The following is a 23,634-nucleotide window of genomic DNA, read 5'->3' as shown; positions in this document are numbered from 1 at the left end:
CAGCGGCTCCGCCATGCGGGTTGAGGGCACGAAGCAAGGGCGCACGCCCAGCTCGTTCGCGGTTCCTCTCGGCCCCGGATGTGACTGTTTGGCTGCGCCGCCTCACGCCTGACGCTCGGCGGGATTGGGCGCCGGCGGGTGACGTTATCACTAGGCGCCGAGGAGGGGAGCGGGAAGCGCAGGTATGAGGCTGGCGCCGGTGGCTTCGATGCTGCTTTCCGGTGACTTCGATGCCGTTTTCCAGTGCTTTTTCCTTTTGCTGGTCTGGTGGCTCCGCGTCTGCTCTCCTGGGCTCCCTTTCCTGTGACGTTTCCCTGTGTCCGTTGGGTCCTTGCTTCAGACTCCAGCTCAACGCATGAAACTTTTCTTTCCTTGCTTGCCGGGTCCTAGCTCCCCAACCTTTTTGTGTAGCTTGGGCAGCGGAGGCCGTCTTTACCTGGTCAGGCCCTCTCGTTCTCCCTAAATATCGGCACTTAGCGAACGTCTGTCCCTGTGTGCCTTCGCAAAGTAAGGTGGCTGCGACTGAACACCCCTCGCCCAAACCTTCAGGTGCCATTTGAGCGCTAATTAAGTGCTGCCGTCTCTTGGACAAGAGGTGGTCTTTACTGGATCCACCGCTTAGTAAGCAGATGAAGGCAATGTAGTTTTAGTCAATTAAACATTCCAATAGGGAGAATGGCGTGGAGGCTCTAATTATAGATGGATTCTTGGAAGGGGAAGAATTTCAGCATCCCAGCTTGGGCAACATTGCGAGGCAGTGTCGCTACCAAAAAATGGAAAAATTAGCCGAGGGTGGTGGCGTGCGCCTCTGGTCCCAGCTACTTGGGAGGCTGAGCCCGGGAGGTCGAGGCTGCGGTGAACCGTAATCGCACTGCTGTGCTCCAGCCTGGGCGACAGAGTGAGCCCCTACCACACACACACACACACACACAAGAATTTCAGCATTATTTGATTATACTACGATTTCCTAGGTGGCCCCAAAAGTTTTCCGACAGCCTTTAAAGCATGCTTAGTAAGAGAATAATAATAACATCATTTGAGCCACGGTGTGAACCAGGCACTGTATACTACGTCATTTACGCAGATTTTTATATACGTAATCCTCAAAACAACTCCATGAGCTAAGTAATTAAAATAATAGGGTTCACAGACTCCCTGGGTCAGCTCCAATGTCTTGGAACCTTTATGTAGTAAGAAATCTTTTCTGAAGCTTCTTGCTATGTATAATCCATTTCTTAGTCTCTAGTAAAAGCAAAGGAACGGTGGCTACCTTCCCTACCCTCTGATTCATGGTGTTTGATTATTATTTGCCTGTCCCTTCTCCTCATGTCTTTTTCACCAAGTCCAGTAACCCTAATTCTTTTCATTCTTACCAATGCCAGCGCCACAGCCCTTCAATCATTTTGGTTGCTATCCAGCTTCTCCACATCAAGTCCAACTTTAGAACAAGCCTGTAAAGAAAAGTTGACCTGTGCTGACTCTGGTGATGGTGACTGTCTCTCACTAATTTCTTTGAAGTCTTCAAGGATAAGCAGAGTTGATCCATCTGAGAAAGGGATCATGAACTAGACAGAATGAACAGCCTTAAAGGCACAGACACTTGAACGGGACGGTGTTGGTATGACTGGTGCAGAGTGTTTAAAGTAGAGATCACTCAGTTTTTAAAGACCGGCCTTTATCGTGTCACAGTACAGCCGAGGCAGAGCCTTTGAAGGATCCGATGTTGTCATTCTGGTACTAATCTAGTCCAGCCGCTGAGGTGACTTTCAACGGCAGACCGTCTCCTAAGCGCCCCAGGTAGAATTTCAGAGTAAAAGATTACCCTTCTCAACCCCTCCTTTTCTTTTTCACAAATCTTTCACCTGCTCATCACCCACCCCACCAAGCCCCTTCCCCATGTTCAGTACTCTCATTCTGCGCTCTGGCTGATGAGAACTGCCGGCTGTGGCACTTCACCCTTTTAAAAAATGCTCTGGGCCGGGTGCCGTGGCTCATGCCTGTAATCCCAGCACTTTGGGAGGCCGAAGCGGGCGGATCACCTGCGGTCAGGAGTTCGAGACCAGCCTGGCCAACATGGTGAAACCCCATCTCTACCAAACATACAAAAATTAACCGGGCGTGGTGGTGCATGCCTGTAGTTCCAGCTACTCAGGAGGCTGAGGCACAAGAATCGCTTGAACCTGGGAGACGGAGGTTGCAGTGAGCCGAGATTGCACCATTGCACTCCAGCCTGGGCGACGAGAGCGAAACTCTGTCTCAAAAAGAAAAGAAAAGAAAAGAAAAGAAAAAAATGCTCTCAAAATAACTCACCTGGCAGGGCACAGTGGCTCATGCCTGTAATCCCAGCACTTTGGGAGGCCGAGGTGGGTGGATTGCTTGAGCTCAGGAGTTAGACCAGCTTGGGCAACGTGGTGAAATCCTGTCTCTACAAAAAATACGATAATTAGCTGGGCGTGGTGGTGCATGCCTGTAATCCCAGCTACTTGGGAGACTGAGGTGGGAGGATTACTTGAGCCCAGAAGGTGGAAGTTGCAGTGAGCAGAGATTGGGCCACTACACTCCAGTATGGGTAACAGAGGGAGACCCTGTCTCAAAAAAAAAAAACACAAAAAACTCACCTTTCCCTCACCCACTCTGTGTGATTTCTTTAGGTATTAGAAGGAAGTGATCTATTATCTAATTAAAGTAATTTACAGTAGGATATGATTAACTGCTGTGCTTAACGCTTTAGGCAACTCCATAGGAAAAGAGAAGCTTGTTGACTTGATACGTGAATGTGGGGATGGTGACACTTCACCTCTTTCTGCCAGGCTTTCCAGTTGCAGTCATAGAAAAGCAAGAAACAGTGGCTTGCCAACTCATTTCTGAAAAATTGTTTTGATTTAACCCAACTTTCATTGCATTTTTTCCCACTACCCTTCTATCACAGCAATCTGATTAACTTTTTCATAGTGTTCTTTGGTGTGTTTCAAATAATAACAAATCATTTTAGTTTTATAGACTAAGTAAACAAGTTTGGAGGCTCTAGTTGAATCGCTGATCAATAGTTTGCATAATAAATCTTGATTGACTAAAATTAATAGCCTCAGAGTGTATGGATTTCTGTTTCTGGGGCTTTCCAAACTCCCCCCCGCCCCCCCACCCCGACTCTCACCCAGGCTGGAGTGCAGTGGCACAATCTCAGCTCACCACTGCAATCTCCACCTCCCAGGTTCAAGCCCTCAGCCTCCCGAGTAGCTGGGATTACAGGCACGTACCACCACGCCCTGCTAATTTTTGTATTTTTAGTAGAGACAGGGTTTCTCCATCTTGGCCAGGGTGGTCTTGAACTCCTGACCTCAAGTGATCCGCCCTCCTCAGCCTCCCAAAGTGCTAGGATTGCAGGCGTGAGCCACCACGCCCAGCCTCCCCCGGCCCCCGCCTTTTTTTTTTTTTTTTTAACATTCCCAGTAACAGTTATTTATTTTTATTTTTCTGACTAGATAAATGATCAGTAAATATTATCTATGTGATTTAGAGAGTAGGAGTTTAGTGTGTAGAGTTTAATAAGATGAAAGTGTTCTTGGGGTCTTGTGAGACTAATAGAACAAGAGTTACTACTGGTTCCATTGTGGAAAAATTTATAGGAACTGTAGTCTTTATAATAATCCCTTTAAGGACAAAATTCGTTTATTGCCTGTCTTCTCACACTTCGGAGCAAAACTTAACTGAATGAACCTTGAAGATTGAGTTAATCTTTCTAGAAAAGAATTAAATTAGGAAGAAAACCTGCTAAAACTTTTGTCTGTCAGTCAGCATTTATTTGGCTCTCCTGTGGGTAGATTTGTAATGGAGAAACAGCAGCACTAGAAACCTTGCCTCATTCTTGTTTCAGAGAAAACCTAAAATCCTAGCTGGGATCCAAAACCTGTATGCACACAAATATCAGCAAATCTTAATGCTCTAGAGTACAGACTTCCTGACTTCAAAGTTGATTCATCATAGCAAAATTAAAACTATAACTTGGCAAAAAAGTGATCGACATTCTAAAGATTTGAAAGCATTGGCTGGGTGCAGTGGCTCTTGCCTGTGATGCCAGCACTTTGAGAGGCTGAGACGGGAGAATCACTTGAGCCCAGGAGTTCAAGAACAGCCTGGGGAATGTGGGGAAACCTTATCTCTACAAAAAAAAATACAAAAAAATAGGTGGGTTTGGTGGTGAGAGCCTGTAGTCCCAGCTACTCAGGAGGCTAAGGCGGGAGGATCACTTGAGCCTGGGGAGGTCAAGGCCTGCATGACAGAGCAAGACCCTGTCTCAAAAAAAAAAAAAAAAGAAAAAAAAAAATTGAAATCGTTAAACAAAATTATTTGTAACTTAAATTGACTTTTCAATACTCAATTCAAATTTGTAGGATAGCATCTTTATCATGAGGTAAGTCAGTATTACAGTTCCTAAGCCTAAATACTATCAGTGCCTTTCGTTTAAAATCTTGGTTTATCTGGAACTTTTGGCAACAGTCTTCGTTACGGCATATTTACCTGCTGCTGTTTCAGTACTTGTCAGCAAAAATCAAACCACCAGGGCTCCCTGTTTTTACCTCCCTCTGAGTCATTTCCTCTCCAATTCTGTCCTTTAAATATTATTGCTTCAGTCTCCAGTTAGTTTCCTCTGTATATTAGTTGAGTGCTTCTGCTTGAAAACAAAAGTTTAATTTTGTTTTTTATTTTGTTATTTTTATGAACATTTCTATATTTGATTTTGTGATCACGTTTCTGTTACCTTGATTACTAATAGATCAGTGATTTTTTTGCAGTCTAATTAGTGATCGTATGTGTGACTAAAAGTAGGGGGAGGCTGGGTGCGGTGACTCACGCCTATAATCCCAGCACTTTGGGAGGCTGAAGTGGGTGGATCACTTAAGGTCAGAAGTTCAAGACCAACCTGGCCAACATGGTGAAACCCTGTCTCTACTAAAAATGGAAAAGTTAGCCTGGCGTGGTGGCAGGCGTCTATAATCTCAGCTACTTGGGAGGCTGAGGCAGGAGAATCGCTTAAACATAGGAGGCAGAGGTTGCAGAGAGCTGAGATTGTGCCATTGCACTCCAACCTGGGCGACAGAGCAAGACTCCGTCTCAAAAAAAAAAAAAAAAGCTTTGTGTTGGGAATGGAAACTTTGGGCAGATTGCCAAATTATTTTAAATGATTGTATCTCTGTACCACTGGGCTAAATTCAAGTATCTTATCTGAAAATAGCACAATAGCTCTGGAGGCTGGCACTCGGGTAAGCTCTCCTTTCACTTATGAAATGAAAAATTAAATTTGTCCAGGTAGATTTGTTTGCTTCCTTTTGTCTTGACCAAGATTAGAGTTGTATAAATTGCCCTGATTTCCTTTTTGCCTTGACCAGCAGGCGGGCAAGGCAGGCTGGTATTAAGTGGCATTTCCAGTGTGTGTATACCTGGGATTCCTAGAGGATGAGAGATCTAAATTTTACACTGTTGTGCAAGTGCAGGTAGATGATAATATGATTAAACATATGTGAGTACATTTCCAAGCACTGACGACTTACTAGTAACTTTTGGTCATTTTCTGTTTCTTCAAAGAATAATAAGAAAACTGTTGTCAGGTGGAGTTGTTAGAAAAGGACCTTCATTATTTAAATATTTGGAGCCTGGGCAACATAGGGAGACCCCGACTTTGCAAAAAAAAATTTAATAAAATAAAAATTAGCCAGGCATGGTGGTGCACATAAGTGGTCTGAGCTACTCAGGAGACTGAGGTGGGAGGATTGCTTAGGCCTGGAAGGTCAAGGCTGCAGTGAGCCACGATTGTGCCACTGCACTGCAGCCTGGGTGACAGAGCAAAACCCTGTCTCAAAACAAAAACAAAACATTTGGGATCTGTTACAAATCCTAAGAGTCAAGTGACCTTGGGAAAATTATTTAACATTTCTGAGACTCAGTTTTATTATCCCTAAAATGGAATAATACCAATCAAAAGGGTTGTTTTGAGATAAAATTAGATAACCTACTGAATAAGTGTCTGGTGGGGAGACCAAGGGCCTGCCATTTTCACCATTTCCCCAGGTGGTCATTAGTTTAATACAGAGTCTGCAATTCCACTGTACATCAGGATCACCTGCAGGACTTACTACAACACATTGCAGCCGGGCGTGGTGGCTCACGCTTATAATCCCAGCACTTTGGGAGGCCAAGGCGGGTGGATCACCTGAGGTCAGGAGTTCGAGACCAACCTGGCCAACATGGTGAAACCCCCGTCTCTACTAAAAATACAAAAATTAGCCAGGCATGGTGCCGGGTGCCTGTTATCTCAGCTACTCGGGAGGCTGAGGCAGGAAAATTGCTGGAAACCGGGAGGCGGAGGTTGCAGTGAGCCGAGATGATCCATTGCACTCCAGCCCGGACCAAAAGCAGCGAGACTCCATCTCAGAAAACAAAACAAAACAACAACAACAAAAACGCATTGCTTGGTCTCACCCCCAGTTTCAGATTCAGTAGATCTAGGGTTGGGTCTGACAATTTGCATTTCTGACAAGTTCCTAGGTGATGCTGATGCTGCTAGTTTGGGGACCACACTTTGAGAGTACTGGTGCAGTATATGTAATGCCACTTTGCACCGGCCTAATAAAAATCGAAAAAGTAACAGTAGCAATGCTTGTTGAGGATTCATTATGTATCAGGCACTATTATGTGTGATTTACATATATTATGATCCTATGAAATGAGTGTCGTTATTATCCTCATTTTATAGAGAAGAAAAGTGAGTGACAGGTTCAGTAATTTGCCCAGTCCCCTAGCTACTGCAAACCTGGAGAGCCTAGCTGCAGAGCTCACCATCTAAAACATTATTCAGATAAGAGGCATAACCTGATGATTTTGCAGCCCTCTCTTTAAAATAATTTTTCTTAATTTAAAATATGTAGTGTTTATTCTTCTGTGGGTTCCATATGAAAGACTGGAGGACCGGCCTTACCTAGATCCCTGATGGCAAAGGAAGCCCACTGAAGTATTTGCCAGCCAGGATACAACCCTGTGTTCAGCTAGGCTTTTGGAGACGTGATCTTTAAGTGTCTTTTTTTTTTTTTTAATTAATTGAGTTTTTTTTAAGATGTCTTTTTAAAACATTTTAAAAGATGAAATATTGTTTGTTACATCTGTCTCCTCCCATCAAGTCGATGTATAAAACATGAGATTACAGTTGTTTCCCCCACTTCACAGAGTCTCCGGGACCATTATGGCAGTCAAGTGGACGGGTGGGCATTCTTCTCCTGTCCTCTGCCTGAATGCAAGTAAAGAAGGGCTGCTGGCTTCTGGAGCAGAGGGCGGAGATCTCACGGCTTGGGGTGAAGATGGAACTCCATTAGGACACACGCGGTTCCAAGGGGCTGATGATGTTACCAGTGTCTTATTTTCTCCCTCCTGTCCCACCAAGCTCTATGCCTCACATGGAGAAACCATTAGTGTACTGGATGTCAGGTCCCTCAAAGATTCCTTGGACCATTTTCATGTGAATGAAGAAGAAATCAATTGTCTTTCATTGAATCAAACGGAAAACCTGCTGGCTTCTGCTGACGACTCTGGGGCAATCAAAATCCTAGACTTGGAAAACAAGAAAGTTATCAGATCCTTGAAGAGACATTCCAATATCTGCTCCTCAGTGGCTTTTCGGCCTCAGAGGCCTCAGAGCCTGGTGTCATGTGGACTGGATATGCAGGTGATGCTTTTGCACACAGTACTTGGGGAATTTCTGAGTGGGATTTGCTAACAGGATCAAATTATTGATCACACGAAATATCTTTGCTTTTTCTGTTTTCTACTAACATATCCATTTATGAACAATGAGCCTTATTTCTACATTTAATGCTAGTCTGATAAAACCTAATAGAATTTATTCACAAAGTAATCATTAATCCTTTACTTTTCCTTTCTCTATACTGTAAGATACTCCTAAAACCTGAAAATTCAAATATTTGATTGTAAACATCTGTTTAAACAAACAGTGAGTACTAAAGGCAGAGTTGGTCCACCCACTCTCTGTAAACTCTGTTTAAACAAAAAGTTAGAGGGGTCTGTTTTTACTTTAAAGTTCTGGGGTACATTAACTGAAATAGTGTGTATTGGTGATCAGGATCAGAGCACTGTATTCAATGCTGAGTTTTGAAAGGAGCATCACGGCTGGGCACGGTGGCTCACGCCTGTAATCCCAGCACTTTGGAAGGCCAAGGTGGGCAGATCACTTGAGGTCATCAAGACCAGCCTGGCCAACGTGGTGAAACCCTGTCTCTACTAGAAATACAAAAATTAGCCAGGTGTGGTGGCGGGCGCCTGCAATCCCAGCTACTTGGGAGGCTGAGGCAGCAGAATTGCTTGACCCAGGAGGCGGAGGTTGCAGTGAGCCGAGATCATGCCACTGCACTCCTGCCTAGGCAACAGAGTGAGACTCTGTCTAAAAAAAAAAAAAAAAAAAAAGGAGCATCACAAATTGCCCAAATACAGAGGAAGTCCATCAGGAGAGTAGATGTATCTAGAAACCCATTATGTAGAGAACTGGAGGCGTTTAATTCTTAGTTTTCATGAGGGGAAAAAATGGAATATGCTGGTCTTCATAAGAGAAGTCACGGGAAAGCAGATTTGGGCTTAATGTAAACGTTTTCAAATAGCTTGAACGTTCCCATGGCAGGATGTGCTTCCTCTTGAGAGAGTAAATCTCATCACTGGAGTGAGAGTCGTCATGATTTCTGTCTGTTGAGCACTTAGTTCTTGCCAATGCTTTGTGTATATTAGTTTTAATTCTAATCACACCCTCCTAGTTATTTTTTTTAATAAATAAACTGAAATTCACATGAAGTATCTGCATTGCCACCTGACTGAGATTCAAACCTCAATCTCTCTGGCTCCAAAGGCTATGTTTTTTCTCTAGGATGACAGGTATTCAAGCAGAGTATCATCAATAATGTCACAGAAAAGTTTCTTGGTTTGGGGTCAGGTGGCTTCTAGAGAGAGAACCATTGTGAATGACCGATGTGTCCAGCACTGTTTAGGCATTTAATCTCTGTTCTCAGTTACATACAGTATCTTCTAAGATTCCATGTTCTTTTTAATAGCATCAGAAGTTTTGACTTCCACCCTCTTGGCTAGTGGTCTTTACCTCTCCCTCCCCAACCCTGCATACCCCTCATAATTGAAGAATGATGAGACTGTTTTTGTTGTCACCGTGCTGTTCCCCTCTCCTGCAAGCTACCAGTATTCAGTAGGCAGAATCAGTGGGTGTCCTGCAGTGCTGGGATAGTCTCCAAACAATAAAGAATTGTCTCCCCAAAAACATCTGTAGTGCCTGGGTTGAGACTCACTCTACATGTATGGGGCATAGTGACCCTACAACCTCTATCTTCCTTTTCCACTCCTAGGTTTTGACCAAGCCCTTTATAAATCTCCTACATTCTCCACCCTAGTGGTGATAATCTGCCCTTGTGGTTGTAAAGAAAGACCTGTACAACCAGATGGATATGTTTTAAGTAGGCAGATTGTACAGTGTGTCTTTGAGTAGTCATTCTGTCATCCTTCAGCTGTACCACTTTTCCATCAGTGGTTCATTAACCACTAGGCATGGCAATAGACAATTGGGTACGCAAAAGTGATGTGTACTTTTCAGATTAGATGAGGAATGGGCATTCAGAATTTACTGTCTTGCCCCCAGTTCCAGGTAAGACGTTTTAGTGGCAGGCACTTGCTAGTGAACAGCCCTGGAAACAAGTATTTTGAAAAAGGGAGGCTCGGGTAATTTCCTATTTTGATTTGCCTGGTAAAATTGCTAAAGGTTCATGGTAGATTTGTTTCTACACTGGGTTGTGATGTAACAGCCATACAACCATGCTTTTAAGAAATGACTTCCTTAACTGAAGTTGAAACTCTATAATTTTTTCCACAGTTATCTTCCTAAAACCTGTTGATCCAGTATTATCCTAAACTTTAAGGATAGCCAGTCTATGGGGGAGCCCAAGAATGTAGGCACAGTAATAGTGGAAGGGAGTTGTGACTATTTTGAGTTACTTCTCTCTGAGCAAACAAATTTTATCTCAAGGCAGGAATTGAATGATTGCCATGTTCAGCATACCTATCTTTGTTCTTATGTAACAGTAATTATAAAGTTATTTCTTTTGACTTAGGTTTAAATAATTAGGCAGGGCCAGGTGTGGTAGCTTATGTGCCTGAGGGCTCATGCCTGGGATCCCAGCACTTTGGGAGGCCAAGGCAGGCAGATCGCTTGAGCCCAGGAGTTCGAGACCAGCCTGGGCAACATGGCAAAACCCTATCTCTACAAAAAATACGAAAATTAGCCAGGTGTGCTAGCATCCACCTGTGGTCCCAGCTACTTAGGAAGTTGACATGGGAGGATCACCTGAGCCCAGGGAGGTGGAGGTTGTAGTGAGCCATGATCTTGCCACTGCACTCCAGCCTGGATGACAAAGTGAGACCCTGTCTCAAAAAAATAAAATAGGCAAAGCACATTCAAAGAGGCAGGGACCCTAAAAGCAAAGTGTTGTTCTTTAAGACACGTGAGGCTGCTTAATTTTTTATTTAATAGGTACAAAGTAATATATATATGAGGTGTAAAGAATAACATTAGGCCAGGCACAGTGGCTCATGCCTATAATCCCAGAACTTTGGGAGGCCACGGCAGGTGGATCGCTTGAGCTCAGGAGTTTGTGACCAGCCTGGGCAACATAGCGAAACCCCGTCTCAACAAAAGATACAAAAAGTAGCCAGGTGTGTAGTGAGCATCTGTAGTCCCAGCTACTTGGGGGGCTGAGACGGGAGAATTGCTTGATCCCGAGAGGTTGAGGTTGCAGTGAGCCAAGATTGTGCCACTGCACTCCAGCCTGGGTGACAGTGAGACCTTGTCTCAAAAAAAAAAAAAAGAAAAGAAAAAAAATTAAATAAATACCTGTATACCTACCATTCAACTATAGTTTTTTTCTTGAAAGACTTAGAAAATTAAAACTGTCATATTTCTGTAGCATACATGTTGATTTTCTTTCCCTGCCCCTTTCTGCATCTGAAAACAAATGATTGAAAGGTTTGTTGTTCTTTCTGGATTTTTAAGACCAAAATCCCAACACTTACAGACCAGGATGGTGGAGAAGCCTCTTTTGTTTGTTTGTTTTTGAGACAGGGTCTTTGTCATCCAGGCTGGAGTGCAGTGGTACAATTACAGCTCACCGCAGCCTCGCACTCCCTCGGGTGATCTTCCCACCTCATCCTCCTGCGTAGCTGGGACTACAGGCACAAGCCGCCACACCCAGCTATTTTTTTTTATTTTTGCTGCAGAGGAGGGCTGGCTCCCTGTGTTCCCCAGGCTGGTCTCGAACTCCTGGGCTCAAGCAGTCCTGCCATGGCCTCCCAAAGTGCTGGGATTATAGGCATGAGCCACTGCACCTGGCCTGAAGAGGCTCTTTATCTTGAAGATGAGTCTTTTATGTGGAAAGAAATGTTTTTGTAAAAGGGGAATTTTTTTTGAAAGGTCACTTTGTTATGATTACATTCACTTCTGAACATTTGCTGGTTCCCCACTTTTTCTCCCTTCGATGTTTTGCAGAACCATAAGCCCCAAACTCTTTCATTCGTTTCTTTCAGTATCTCTAGCTCTCTTGATTAGGATGAGAACTGCTTGAACAGCTGGTTGAGAAATTAAGTGTGAAACACCTTGGAGTCTTTAGCATTTTAGAAAAGTCAAGAAGCATAAAGGGAATGTCCAGACAGGAACAGTCTGGAATCCTCAATACGTGGAAATGATTCTAGACTTGGTAGAATCTGGGATGGCTGTTAACACATTTAGATGATTTAAGTCAAATACAAAAGGTGTTTCAGCTGCTGAAACACTCTGGGTGCAGTTCATGTTTGAATGTCTTTGGAGGACAGAAAATACAGTCCATTCATAAGGGCTGTATGAAAAAGAACTGGGTCTATCTGCCAATACAGTGAAGCTAGCAGATTCTAGAATGTCCATTTTCCGTGTGTGTGTGTGTGTGTGTGTGTGTGTGTGTGTGTATGTGTGTATTTTCTTTTTTTTTTTTTTAAAGACGGAGTCTTGCTCTGTTGCCCAGGCTGGAGTGCAGTGGTGTGATCTCGGCTCACTGCAAGCTCCGCCTCCCAGGTTCACGCCATTCTCCTGCCTCAGCCTCCCGAGTAGCTGGGACTACAGGCGCCCACCACCATGCCTAGCTAATTTTTTGTATTTTTAGTAGAGATGGGGTTTCACTGTGTTAGCCAGGATGGTCTCGATCTCCTGACATCGTGATCCGCCCACCTCAGCCTCCCAAAGTGCTGGGATTAGAGGTGTGAGCCACCGTGCCCAGCCGTGTTTAGATTTTTTAATAGAAACTGTTTTGGGGCATTGTGGCTGATGCGTGTAATCCCATCACTTTGGGAGGTGGAGATGAGTGGATCGCTTGAGCCCAGCAGTTGGAGACCAGCCTGGGCAACATAGCAAAAACCCCGTCTCTACAAAAAAATACAAAAATTAGCTGGGTGTGGTAGCATGCACCTGTAGTCCCATCTACTTGGGAGGCTGAGGTGGAAGGATCACTTGAACCCAAGAGATCAAGGCTGCAGTGAGCCATGGTCGTGCCACTGCACTCTAGCCTGGGTGACAAAGTGAGACCCTATTTTTTAAAAAAAAACTATTTTCATATCAAGTTTCAGCACTCCTTCGTGTTATATTTTCTAATATTTATTTATTTTACTTTAGCTTATTTCAATTTGTTCGTACTTTAACTTCACCCAAACAGTGATTGTTAGTCACATAGTATAATGTTATAAATCCAAGTCAAAGAGATTTTCATCTAAGAGAAGCAGAATGTAAGTGTTACTAGATGTCACTGCTTTTGAAAATAGGCCACTGAGAATAATCATAAGGGAAGTTACCTTGAATAGGAAACCAAATTCTTAATAGCATTAGCAATAGTAATCTTGCCAATTCAGATCTATGCTTTTCACTGTCTAAACAAGCTCATGCTTCTTCCAGTGTCTGTTAAAATTGTGAGTTATAATTCAGGGATGATGGTAAACTACATGATAAAGCTGTCTGTTTGCTTTGAAAGTATTAAGAGTATTTTTCTTTGCAAAATGGTTGATAGAGGAAAAGAATGAATCACTAGATGATAATGTAAAACCCATTCACAAAGCTTATTTAAAAAAAACAAAAAGCACCAGGTCGGGAACAACGAAAAGCCAAATGAAATTAATACCAGGATGTCATATTAATCAACAGACATGTTTGGAATTTCTCCTCTTTCTCAGCCATTATGCTAGGCATTAGCAAAGACTAAGTAAGTCTCAAGAAACTGATAAGCTAGTAGAATATGTCAATTAATAGAATAGAAACTAGATACAGGAAGGAGAAGCGGGCTGAAATAGGAAAGCCTTCTTGGAGGCACCAGGACTGAGCTTAAGCCCCTTGGATGGGTAATTGGGTAATGTGAAAGGAAAGGAAGGCATTCCAGATGGAAAGCATTTCAGTGATAGTCCAGATCGAGTTTATTTAGTTGATAGGCCTTTTGACCTATAACCAGCATAGACTAAAACTAGCAAATTTGATAATCTTTGGTTTTACTTGAAGAGATGAGAGCAGAAAAACCTTTAGAAACCGGCAGCTGCTTAACAATTACACTTTAATGGAGTTTATTAATCAAAAATTATTCAGGATCTTGTTTAATTCTACCTTAATTCTACCTAACCGCACTCTAGTTTTAGTCCCGGGGTAGCATTCCACTGGCATGTTATGGCAGCATTTGATTATTTTTTAATACTGCTGAGAACATGCACTACTGCTCATTCTCAGACTACTTTAACGATTTTATTAGAAGCTGAATAAGCATGATAGTTGAGCAAATTGGCTAGCATTTTGTATGACTGTGTAATTTCTTCTTATGTAAAGGTGATGCTGTGGAGTCTTCAAAAAGCCCGACCACTCTGGATTACAAATTTACAGGAGGATGAAACAGAAGAAATGGAAGGCCCACAGTCACCTGGTCAGCTCTTAAACCCTGCCCTAGCCCATTCTATCTCTGTGGCTTCGTGTGGTAATATTTTTAGTTGTGGTGCAGAAGATGGTAAGGTTCGAATCTTTCGGGTGATGGGAGTTAAGTGTGAACAGGAACTGGGATTTAAGGGCCACACTTTAGGGGTATCCCAGGTCTGCTTTCTCCCAGAATCCTATTTGCTGCTTACTGGAGGGAATGATGGGAAGATCACGTTGTGGGATGCAAACAGTGAAGTTGAGAAAAAACAGAAGAGTCCCACAAAACGTACCCACAGGAAGAAACCTAAAAGAGGAACTTGCACCAAGCAGGGTGGAAATACTAATGCTTCAGTAACAGATGAGGAAGAACATGGCAACATTTTACCAAAGCTAAATATTGAACATGGAGAAAAAGTGAACTGGCTCTTGGGTACAAAAATAAAGGGACACCAAAATATATTAGTAGCTGATCAAACTAGTTGTATATCTGTATACCCCTTAAATGAATTTTAAATCCAATAAAAACATTTGAAGAATTGTGGCAAAACTGTTTTTCAGATTAAAAAAAAAAGCTCCTGGTTCTTTATTTAAGCTGTTTGTTATATGTAAAATCATACTCTTGTGCTGTACAAATTTTAAGATATTTGAACAAAAGACAATTGGATATTTATATAGTAAGTGATATGTTAAAGTTTGGAGGAAGAGAATGAATATTCATTGTGTACCATGTACCAGCCGTTTTACGTATATTTGATTTCTTGTTCCGAATCATTGAAGTGATTTCCCCCATTTTAGTGCCACAGGAATTAAGACTTACAAATGTTAAGTAACTTAAAGATCCAGGAAAATTGCAGGCACAACAACTTGTCTGGAAAGGACCTTGTTAAGCTGCCTACCGTAGGGAAGCCCACATCCTGGTCCAAATTGGTCACCATATTAGTTATTTCTGTCCAGGCGCAGTGACTCACGCCTGTAATCCCAGCACTTTGGGAGGCCGATGCGGGCAGATCATCTGAGGTCAGGAGTTAGAAACCAGCCTGGCCAACATGGCAAAAACCCATCTCTACTAAAAATACAAAAATTGGCCGGGCCTAGTGGCACGTGCCTGTAATCCAAGCTACTCAGGAGACTGAGACGGGAGAATCGCCTGAACCCAGAAGGTAGAGGTTGCAGTGAGCCAAGATCACACCACTGCACTCTAGCCTAGGCGACAGAGCGACTCTGTCTCTAAATAAATAAATAAATCACATTAGTTATTTCTGATCCCAGGATGTCATGAGGAGCATTACCAAGTTGGAAGAGGAAACCTGTTCTTGCTTGTTCTGTGTAAAGCCCAAATTGCTTTGCTGACAATTACCTTTCGCTGTGTTTCTAAAAAACAAAAAGGGTTCCAGGGTCAAATCAGTTTAGGGTATTATGCAGCAATCCAGGCCATGATGCTGGTGGAGTGAGAATAAATTGCAGTTATTAATAAGCAGAAATTCTGACGAAGCAGAAGATAGAAAAGAGAATAGAGGCCTAGATAGGGTGTCAAGAGTTATGTTCCTTTTCATTGAGGCCTGGATTGCTGTCTTCTCTGCATGTTCTTTCAGCTTTCACTCATACTGCCTACTCTTATATTTAGAGTTTTTTAAATTTTAATTTAATTTTTTTATAGAGAGGAGCCTTGCTATGTTGGCCAAACTGGTCTCAAACTCCTGGCCTCAAGCAATCCTCCTGTCTTAGCCTCCCAAAGTGCTGGGAGTACAGGTGTGAGCCACCGTACCTGGCCTATATTCAAAGCTTTGAAGAGATCATCTGATTGGTTACCATTATTCTTGTTTGTGGAGATCTCTTTTTCATAAATTCAGTTTTAGTCAGGACTCCTGTTGCAGGTGACAGAAACCAAATTCAAATTGGCTTAACAGAATAAAAAGGAATGTATTGGCTCACATAGCTGAGAAGTCCAAGAACAGTCAGGTGCATACTGCTGAGGCGGCTACGCTGGCAGGGTAAGCAAAAGAAGCACCCCAGCCTAAGTTTACAGAGAACCAGGACATCATTTTGAATATAACTTAGTTCTAATAGTCAAATGGCCACTCAAGGTGACAAATAGGAACTTCGGTGGTCACCCCTCGGAAGCAAGCTTTCAATGTCCCCCACCTGTAGAAGGCTGAAAAACATCCTCCAAAGATAACAGGTTCCAATCACTGGAACCTGTATTACTTATTACCATTAAATATAAATTTTAATTATTTAATTTAAAATATTGTGAATATTATGAGATTGCTATGTAACTTAAATAATATTGATAATATTTATTAATATTTATATTTAATGATAAGTAAATTTATAAACATTTGGCAGAAGGATCTTTGCAGATCCGATTAATTTATGAATCTTAAAGAATTATGTTAAAATAATATTTTGCAAATAACCTATGTACGTCCTCCTATAAACGTTAAATCATCTCGATTACTTATAATCCTTAATACAATGGAAATGCTATATAAATAGTATTCTGTTTTTTATTTGTATTATTTTTTATCATTGTATAGTTGTATAGTTGTGTTCTGTTGTTTTTTCTTCCCCGAAGACATTTGAGCCATGGTTGATTGACTCCACAGACTGTGGAACCCATGAGTACCGAGGCATAACTATGTGCTTTTCTATTTTTATTAGAGTGTAAGATGCTTGAAGGCAAAGACTACCCTCTTTCACTTCAGAGCATATCGTGTGGCCTGTCCTAGGCTTCCCAGCCAACACAAACGGTACTCATAAGATATTAAATGAATCAAAGGAGATCCAGAAAGTTAAAATGTGGTTAGAAAAAAAGCCTGAAGGGAACTGGTGGCAGGATTGCCTGACAACTAGACCCAACCCTTTGCTTGTTCTTCAAGTTATTTTTATTTTATTTATTTTTATTTATTTATTTTTATTTTTTGAGAGTAAGTCTTGCTGTGTCACCCAGGCTGGAGTGCAGTAGTATGATCTCAGCTCACTGCAACCTACACCTCCCAGGTTCAAACAGTTCTCCTGCCTCAGCCTTTTGAGTAGCTGGGATTACAGGCACCTGCCACCACACCCAGCTAATTTTTGTATTTTTAGTAGAGACTCAGTTTTGCCATGTTGCCCAGGCTGGTCTCAAACTCCTGACCTCAGGTGATCCCCACCTCGGCCTCTCAAAGGGATGGGATTACAGGCGTGAGCCTCCACACCCAGCCTCTTCAGATTATTTTTAACACCAGCTATCAGGGCTACACATTCTCCTAACCAATGCTGAACTCACAGACACCTAAACATGCTCATTTCACATTTCTTTTTTCTTTTTTTTTTTTTTTTTTTTGAGACAGTCTTACTGTCACCCAGGCTGGAGTGCAATGGCATGATCTTGGCTCACTGCAAACTCTGCCTCCTGGGTTCAAGCGATTCTCGTGCCTCAGCCTCTTGAATAGCTGGGATTACATGGGTTTGCCACTACACCTGGCTAATTTTTGTTGTTGTTGTTTTCAAGATGGAGTTGTACTCTGTCACCCAGGCTGGAATGCAATGGCACCATCTCGGCTCACTGCAACCTCCATCTCCCAGGTTCAAGCAGTTCTCGTGCCTCAGCCTCCCGAGTAGCTGGGATTATAGGTGCCCGCCACCACGCCCAGCTAATTTGTATTTTTAGTAGAGATGGGGTTTCACCATGTTGGCCAGGCTTGTCTTGAACTCCTGACCTCAAGTAATCCACCCACCTTGGACTCCCAAAGTGTTGGGATTGCAGGTATGAGCCACTGCGCCTGGCCAATTTTTGTATTTTTAATAGAGATGGGGTTTCACCATGTTGGCCAGGCTGGTCTTGAACTCCTGACCTCAGGTGATCCGCCCACCCTGGCCTACCAAATTATTTCACATTTCATGTACCCTCTCCAAATTACAATCAGTTTGTGGTCCTGGATACACAAACTTGAGGCTGATACAGTGCCACCCAACCACTCCTTGCCAAGGGCAGAAATACTTTTCAGGATTAATCAGTCACATTCTGGCAGAATCGTGTAGTTCTGGTGCCATCAGCCTATGACCAGCTCTCCCTTGACCACAATTTTCCTATTTACAAGCAAAGAATTAGTGAAAAACAGTAATGCACAGCACATATGTTTTGTATGTATGTATGTGTGTGTGTCTTGTTTGCTGAACTATTTGAAAGTGAGGTACCTTGACACTTTGTATTAGTCTGTTTTCATGCTGCTGATAAAGACATACCTGAGTCTGGATAATTTATACAGGAAAAAAGTTTAATGGACTTACAGATCCACGTGGTTAGGGAGGCCTTACAATCATGGTGCAAGGCAAGAAGGAGCAAGTCATGTCTTACATGGATGGCAGCAGGCAACCCGAGAGAGAGCTTGTGCAGGGAAACTCCCCCTTATAGAACCATCAGATCTTGTGAGACTTAATTCACTATCATGAAAACAGCATGGGAAAGACCTGTCCCCATGATTTAATTACCTCCCACTGGGTCCCTCCTACAACATGTGGGAATTCAAGATGAAATTTGGGTAAAGACACAGCCAAACCATATCATTTCACCCTTAACCCCTCCCAAATCTCATGTCCTCACATTTCAAACCCAATCATGCTTTCCCAACAGTCCCCCAAAGTCTTATTTCAGCATTAACTCAAAAATCCACAGTCCAAAGTCTCACCTGAGACAAGGCAAGTCCCTTCCTCTATAAGCCTGTAAAATCAAAAGCAAGTTAGTTACTTCCTAGATACAATAGGGGTACAGGCATTGGGTAAATACAGCTGTTCAAAATGGGAAAAATTGGCCAAAACAAAGGGGCTACAGTCCCCATACAAGTCCAAAATCCAGCAGGGCAGTCAAATCTTAAAACTCCAGAGTGATCTGTTTTGACTCTCTGTCTCACATCCAGGTCACACTGGTGTAAGAGGTGGGTTCCCATGGTCTTGGGCAGCTCTGCCCCTGTGTGCTTTGCAGGGTGCAGCCTCCCAGCTGCTTTCACAGGCTGGTGTTGAGTATCTGTGGCTTTTCCAGGTGAATGATGCAAGCTGTCAGTGAAGCTACCATTTTGGGGTCTGGAGGATGGTGGCCCTCTTCTCACAGCTCCACCTGAAGGGGCCCCTGTAGGGACTCTGTGTGGAGACTCCTACCCCACATTTCCCTTCCACACTGCCCTAGCAGAGGTTCTCCATGAGGGCCCCACCCCTGCAGCAAACTTCTGCCTGGACATCCAGGTGTGTCCATACATCTTCTGAAATCTAGGCAGAGTTTCCCAAACCCCAGTTCTTGACTTCTGTGCACTCACAGGCTCAACACTATGTGGAAGCTGCCAAGGCTTTGGGCTTGCACTCTCTGAAGCCACAGCCCAAGCTCTATGTTGGCCCCTTTTAGCCATGGCTGGATTGGCTGGGACACGGCACTAAGTCCCTAGGCTGCACACAGCAGGGGGACCCTGGGCCTGACCCACTAAACCATTTTTTCCTCCTAGGCCTTAGGACCTGTGATGGGAAGGGCTGCCATGAAGACTTCTGACATGCCCTGGAGACATTTTCCCCATTGTCTTGTGGATTAACATTTGGCTTCTTCTTAACTTATGCAGTTTTCTGCAGCTGGCTTGAATTTCTCCTCAGAAAATGGGATTTTCTTTTCTATTGCATTGTCAGGCTGCAAATTTTCCAAATTTTTATTCTGTTTCCCTTTTAAAACTGAATGCTGGCTGGGTGTGGTGGCTCACACCTGTAAACCCAGCACTTTGGGAGGCCGGGGCAGGCAGATCACAAGATCAGGAGATGGAGACCATCCTGGCTAACACGGTGAAACCCTGTCTCTACTAAAAATACAAAAACAAAATTAGCTGGGCATGGTGGTGGGCACCTGTAGTCCCAGCTACTCAGGAGGCTGAGGCAGGAGAATGGCATGAACCCTGGAGGTGGAGCTTGCAGTGAGCTGAGATCGCACCACTGCACTCCAGCCTGGGCGACAGAGCAAGACTCCATATCAAAAAAAAAAAAAAAAAAACCTGAATGCTTTTAACAGCACCAAAATTACCTCTTTAATGCTTTGCTGCTTAGAAATTTCTTCTGCCAGATACCCTAAATCATCTCTCTCAAGTTCAAAGTTCCACAGAGCTCTAAGGCAGGGGCAAAATGCCACCAGTCTCTTTGCTAAAACATAGCAAGAGTCACCTTTACTCCAGTTCCCAACGAGTTCCTCATCTTCATCTGCAACCACTTCAGCCTCGATTTCATTGTCCATATCATTATAAGCATGTTGGTCAAAGCCATTCAACAAGACTCTAGGGAATTCCAAACTTTTCCACATTTTCCTGTCTTCTTCTGAGCTCCCCAAACTGTTCCAACCTCTGCCTGTTACCCAGTTCCAAAGTCACTTCCACATTTTCAGGTATCTTTTCAATACCACTCTACTGGTACCAATTTACTGTATTAGTTCGTTTTCACGCTGCTGATAAAGACATACCCAAGACTTGGTAATTTATGCAGGAAAAAGGATTTAATGGATGTACAGTTCCACATGGCTGGGAGGCCTCACAATCATGGTGGAAGGCAAAGAGGAGCAAGTCACATCTTAAATGGATGGCAGCAGGCAAAGAGAGAGCTTGTACAGGGAAACTCCCCCTTATAGTACTAGTGGAAACAAGAATATAACAGCCTCCCCAAGTGCTCTTACAGGCATGAGCAACCATGCCCAGCCGGAACAAACTTAAATTCAACAATTACATATTTTTGGATTTTAAAAACTGCCTTATTGAGGTATAGTTCACATGCCGTACAATTTATCCACTTAAAGTATACAAATCTACTTCTCTACAAAGTTCACAGAAGAAATAAAGTATAAAAGTCAATGTTTTTTTTTTTTTTTTAGACCATGTCTCAGTCTGTCGCCGGGCTGGAGTGCAGTGGCATGATCTCGGCTCTCTGCAACCTCTGCCTCCCAGGTTCAAGCCATTCTCCTGCCTCAGCCTCCCAAGTAGCTGGGATTACACGTGCCCACCACCATGCCCAGCTAATTTTTGTATTTTTAGTAGAGACGCTGGCCAAGTCAATGGTTTTTAATAAATTGAGGAGGTCTTACTGGCATCACCACAAGCTAATTTTAGAATCCCCTTATAGAACCATCAGATCTCATGAGACTTATTCACTATCACAAGAACAGCACGGGAAAGACCTGCCCCCATGATTCAATTACCTCCCACCGGGTCCCTCCCACAACATGGAATTCAAGATGAGATTTGAGTAGGGACACTCAAACCATGTCACACTTGATCTCAAAACTTCAGCATGCGTCTCCTAAAAAAGGACATTTTCCAGTATAACCATAATACTGATATCATGTATGAGAAACTTAGCAATAACTCACATTCTTGGTCTTGACTAGCAATTATGCCTCATGCCATCCTTACTGCACAAAAGCCCAGGTGGCAGGAGAGGGTAGCAGCCAGAACTGGTCAGAAGACAAGCCCCTCAGCAGCCATGAGCAGGGCTTATGGAGGTGAGAGGCTGGGGACAAGAGAAACCTGTAGCTCAGTCTGGGGTTTGAGCAGAGGCAGGCCTTCTTTCTAGTCAACCCTCTTCCTGCGGGATATTCCCAGCTGGGGAAGATTGTCCCTTTCACTGAGCTAGAGTTCACTTAGAGACTAAGTTGCTAGGCCAGAGGGGCATTATGGAATAGTGTAGAGTCTCAGCTGGAGTGAACAAGATATGCTGCCATCACCACTACCACCTGGGTCATATCCAGCCAGAGGAGCAAGATTGAATCTAGGCCCAGGAGAGCATGCAGGAAAAATACAGACCACCTCCCCAGTACTTGAGGAGAGCCCCTGCTATTCCCTTACTCTTGGTGAGGAAAGGGGCTGGGCTGGGGCTGAATCTCTAATCAAGTCCTCTCCATAGCCAAAAAAACCGCTTGAACCCAAAGTTTACTTGGGCACGATTTTCCTGTAATTCTAGTCAGTGAATAAAGAAGCATCCAGAGCGTGGAGTGATCAAGTAAATACAAGTCCTATTGATTTACAAATATTGACACAACCGGTCACAGGTATGTAATGGCCTAAAAATTAAGTGCACTTTTTTTACGTTTAGCTACTAAGTACTTAGAATTTCTATGAATGCACTGTCAAATATGTAACATTATAAATTTAACACAGTGAAAAGTGTTTATAAGAATTGTATGCCTTCTGAGTTCACAGACTCTCTTTTTATTTTTTTGAGACAGAGTCTTGCTCTGTCACTCAGGCTGGAGTGCAGTGGTGCAATCTTGGCTCACTGCAACCTCCGCCTTCTGGGCTCAAGTAATTCTCCTGCCTCAGCCTCCCGAGTAGCTGAGATTACAGGTGCCCACCACCATACCCGGCCAATTTTTGTACTTTTAGTAGAGACGGGGTTTCACCACGTTCGTCAGGCTGTTCTCGAACTCCTGATCTCAGGTGATCCGCGCACCTCAGCCTCCCAAAGTGCTGGGATTACAGGCATGAGCCACCACGCCCAGCCCCGAAACAGAATTTTAAACACACAGATGATGGCACATTCCTTCCTTCTTAACTGTATCTTGGCTCTTTCATATAGATCTTTCAAAGCAGAAATTAAACCTCTGGGGAAATGTTGTTTCTAATATAAAAACACAGGATGATATGCAGGAGAACTGGGAAGGCCACAGGATTGAAGTCTTCCTGTACAGGAGAGGCTTGGGGAGGAGGCAGCAGTTCCATACTCTCACTGGTCAGGTGATACCCATGCGTCAGGGGAGCAACCAGATTGAAACTCAGGTCAGTTGGGATTCCCAGTGGTCTGCAGGTTCTCCAGTGTACTTTATTTTTACTTCACTTGCTGTTTCCTTATGTAATTGACCCATCAATGAAACTTACTAAACTTACTTACTAAACTTTTCTTTCTTTCTTAGTATGCCTGTGTGTGTGTGCTGTGACTTTAGAAAAATTTTTAACAATGTCAGAGAGAAGACACACAGCTGCCGTTTCAAACACTGGAAATAATTGTTTCATAGTAGTAGTGGAAACAAGAATATAACTTTAAGGAACAAAACTTTATTTTATTTTGAGACAAGGTCTTGCTCTGTTGCCCAAGCTGGAGTGTGTGGCACGATCATGGCTCACTGCAGCCTCGACCTTGTAGGTTCAAGTGATCCTCTCACCTCAGCCTCCCCAAGTGCTGTTACAGGCATGAGCCACCATGCCCAGCCGGAACAATCTTTTAAATTCAACAATTATACATTTTTTTATTTTAAAAACTGCCTTATTGAGGCATAATTCACATGCCATATAATTTACCCACTTAAAGTACACAAATCTACTTCTCTACAAAGTTCACAGAAAAAATAAAGTATACAAGTCGATGGCTTTTAATAAATTGAGAGGGTCATGCAGCATCACCACAACCTAGTTTTAGAAAATTCCTCTCCCCTAGCCTGGGAGAACCCTCTCCTACCAAAACACGCACACACACACACACACACAAATTAGCTGAGCGTGGCGGTGCGTGCCGGTGGTCCCAGCTACTTGGGAGGCTGAGGGCAGGAGGATTGCTTTAGCCCAGGAGGCAGAGGATGCAGTGAGCCAAGATTGTGCCACTGCACTCCCAGCCTGGGTGACGGAGAC

General features: G+C 43.4%; 1 protein-coding gene across 6 annotated transcripts; it reads left to right on the top strand.

Annotated features, from left to right (window-relative positions):
- The first annotated feature begins 28 nt into the window (after window positions 1–28).
- WDR53 (WD repeat domain 53) lies at window positions 29–14,557 on the top strand. Of its 6 annotated transcripts, none has more exons than XM_009447082.4 (4): window positions 114–182; window positions 1,383–1,797; window positions 7,219–7,714; window positions 13,937–14,557. In XM_009447082.4, exons 3-4 carry the CDS (start codon window positions 7,235–7,237, stop codon window positions 14,531–14,533), a joined length of 1,077 nt encoding a protein of 358 aa, XP_009445357.1. In that variant the 5' UTR covers window positions 114–182; window positions 1,383–1,797; window positions 7,219–7,234; the 3' UTR covers window positions 14,534–14,557. The 6 variants fall into 6 exon arrangements, with proteins under 6 accessions (XP_024211017.1, XP_009445354.1, XP_009445357.1 ...); XM_063806486.1 differs by having other exon boundaries at window positions 172–549; XM_063806485.1 differs by having other exon boundaries at window positions 172–621.
- Window positions 14,558–23,634: the final 9,077 nt, after the last annotated feature.

Source organism: Pan troglodytes, chromosome 2 (assembly GCF_028858775.2).
Source record: "Pan troglodytes isolate AG18354 chromosome 2, NHGRI_mPanTro3-v2.0_pri, whole genome shotgun sequence".
NCBI classification, from domain to species: Eukaryota; Metazoa; Chordata; class Mammalia; order Primates; family Hominidae; genus Pan; species Pan troglodytes.
The sequence above is the reverse complement of the archived record's forward strand: the minus strand, read 5'-3'. Positions and strand labels throughout refer to the sequence as shown.

Bases quoted from the DNA above. Each gene is read 5' to 3' on its own strand.
- WDR53 (XM_009447079.5), top strand. From the start codon at position 7,235: ATGGCAGTCAAGTGGACGGGTGGGCATTCTTCTCCTGTCCTCTGCCTG. The intron at 7,715-13,936 runs GTGATGCTTTTG...TCTTATGTAAAG, and splicing joins CATGTGGACTGGATATGCAG to GTGATGCTGTGGAGTCTTCA.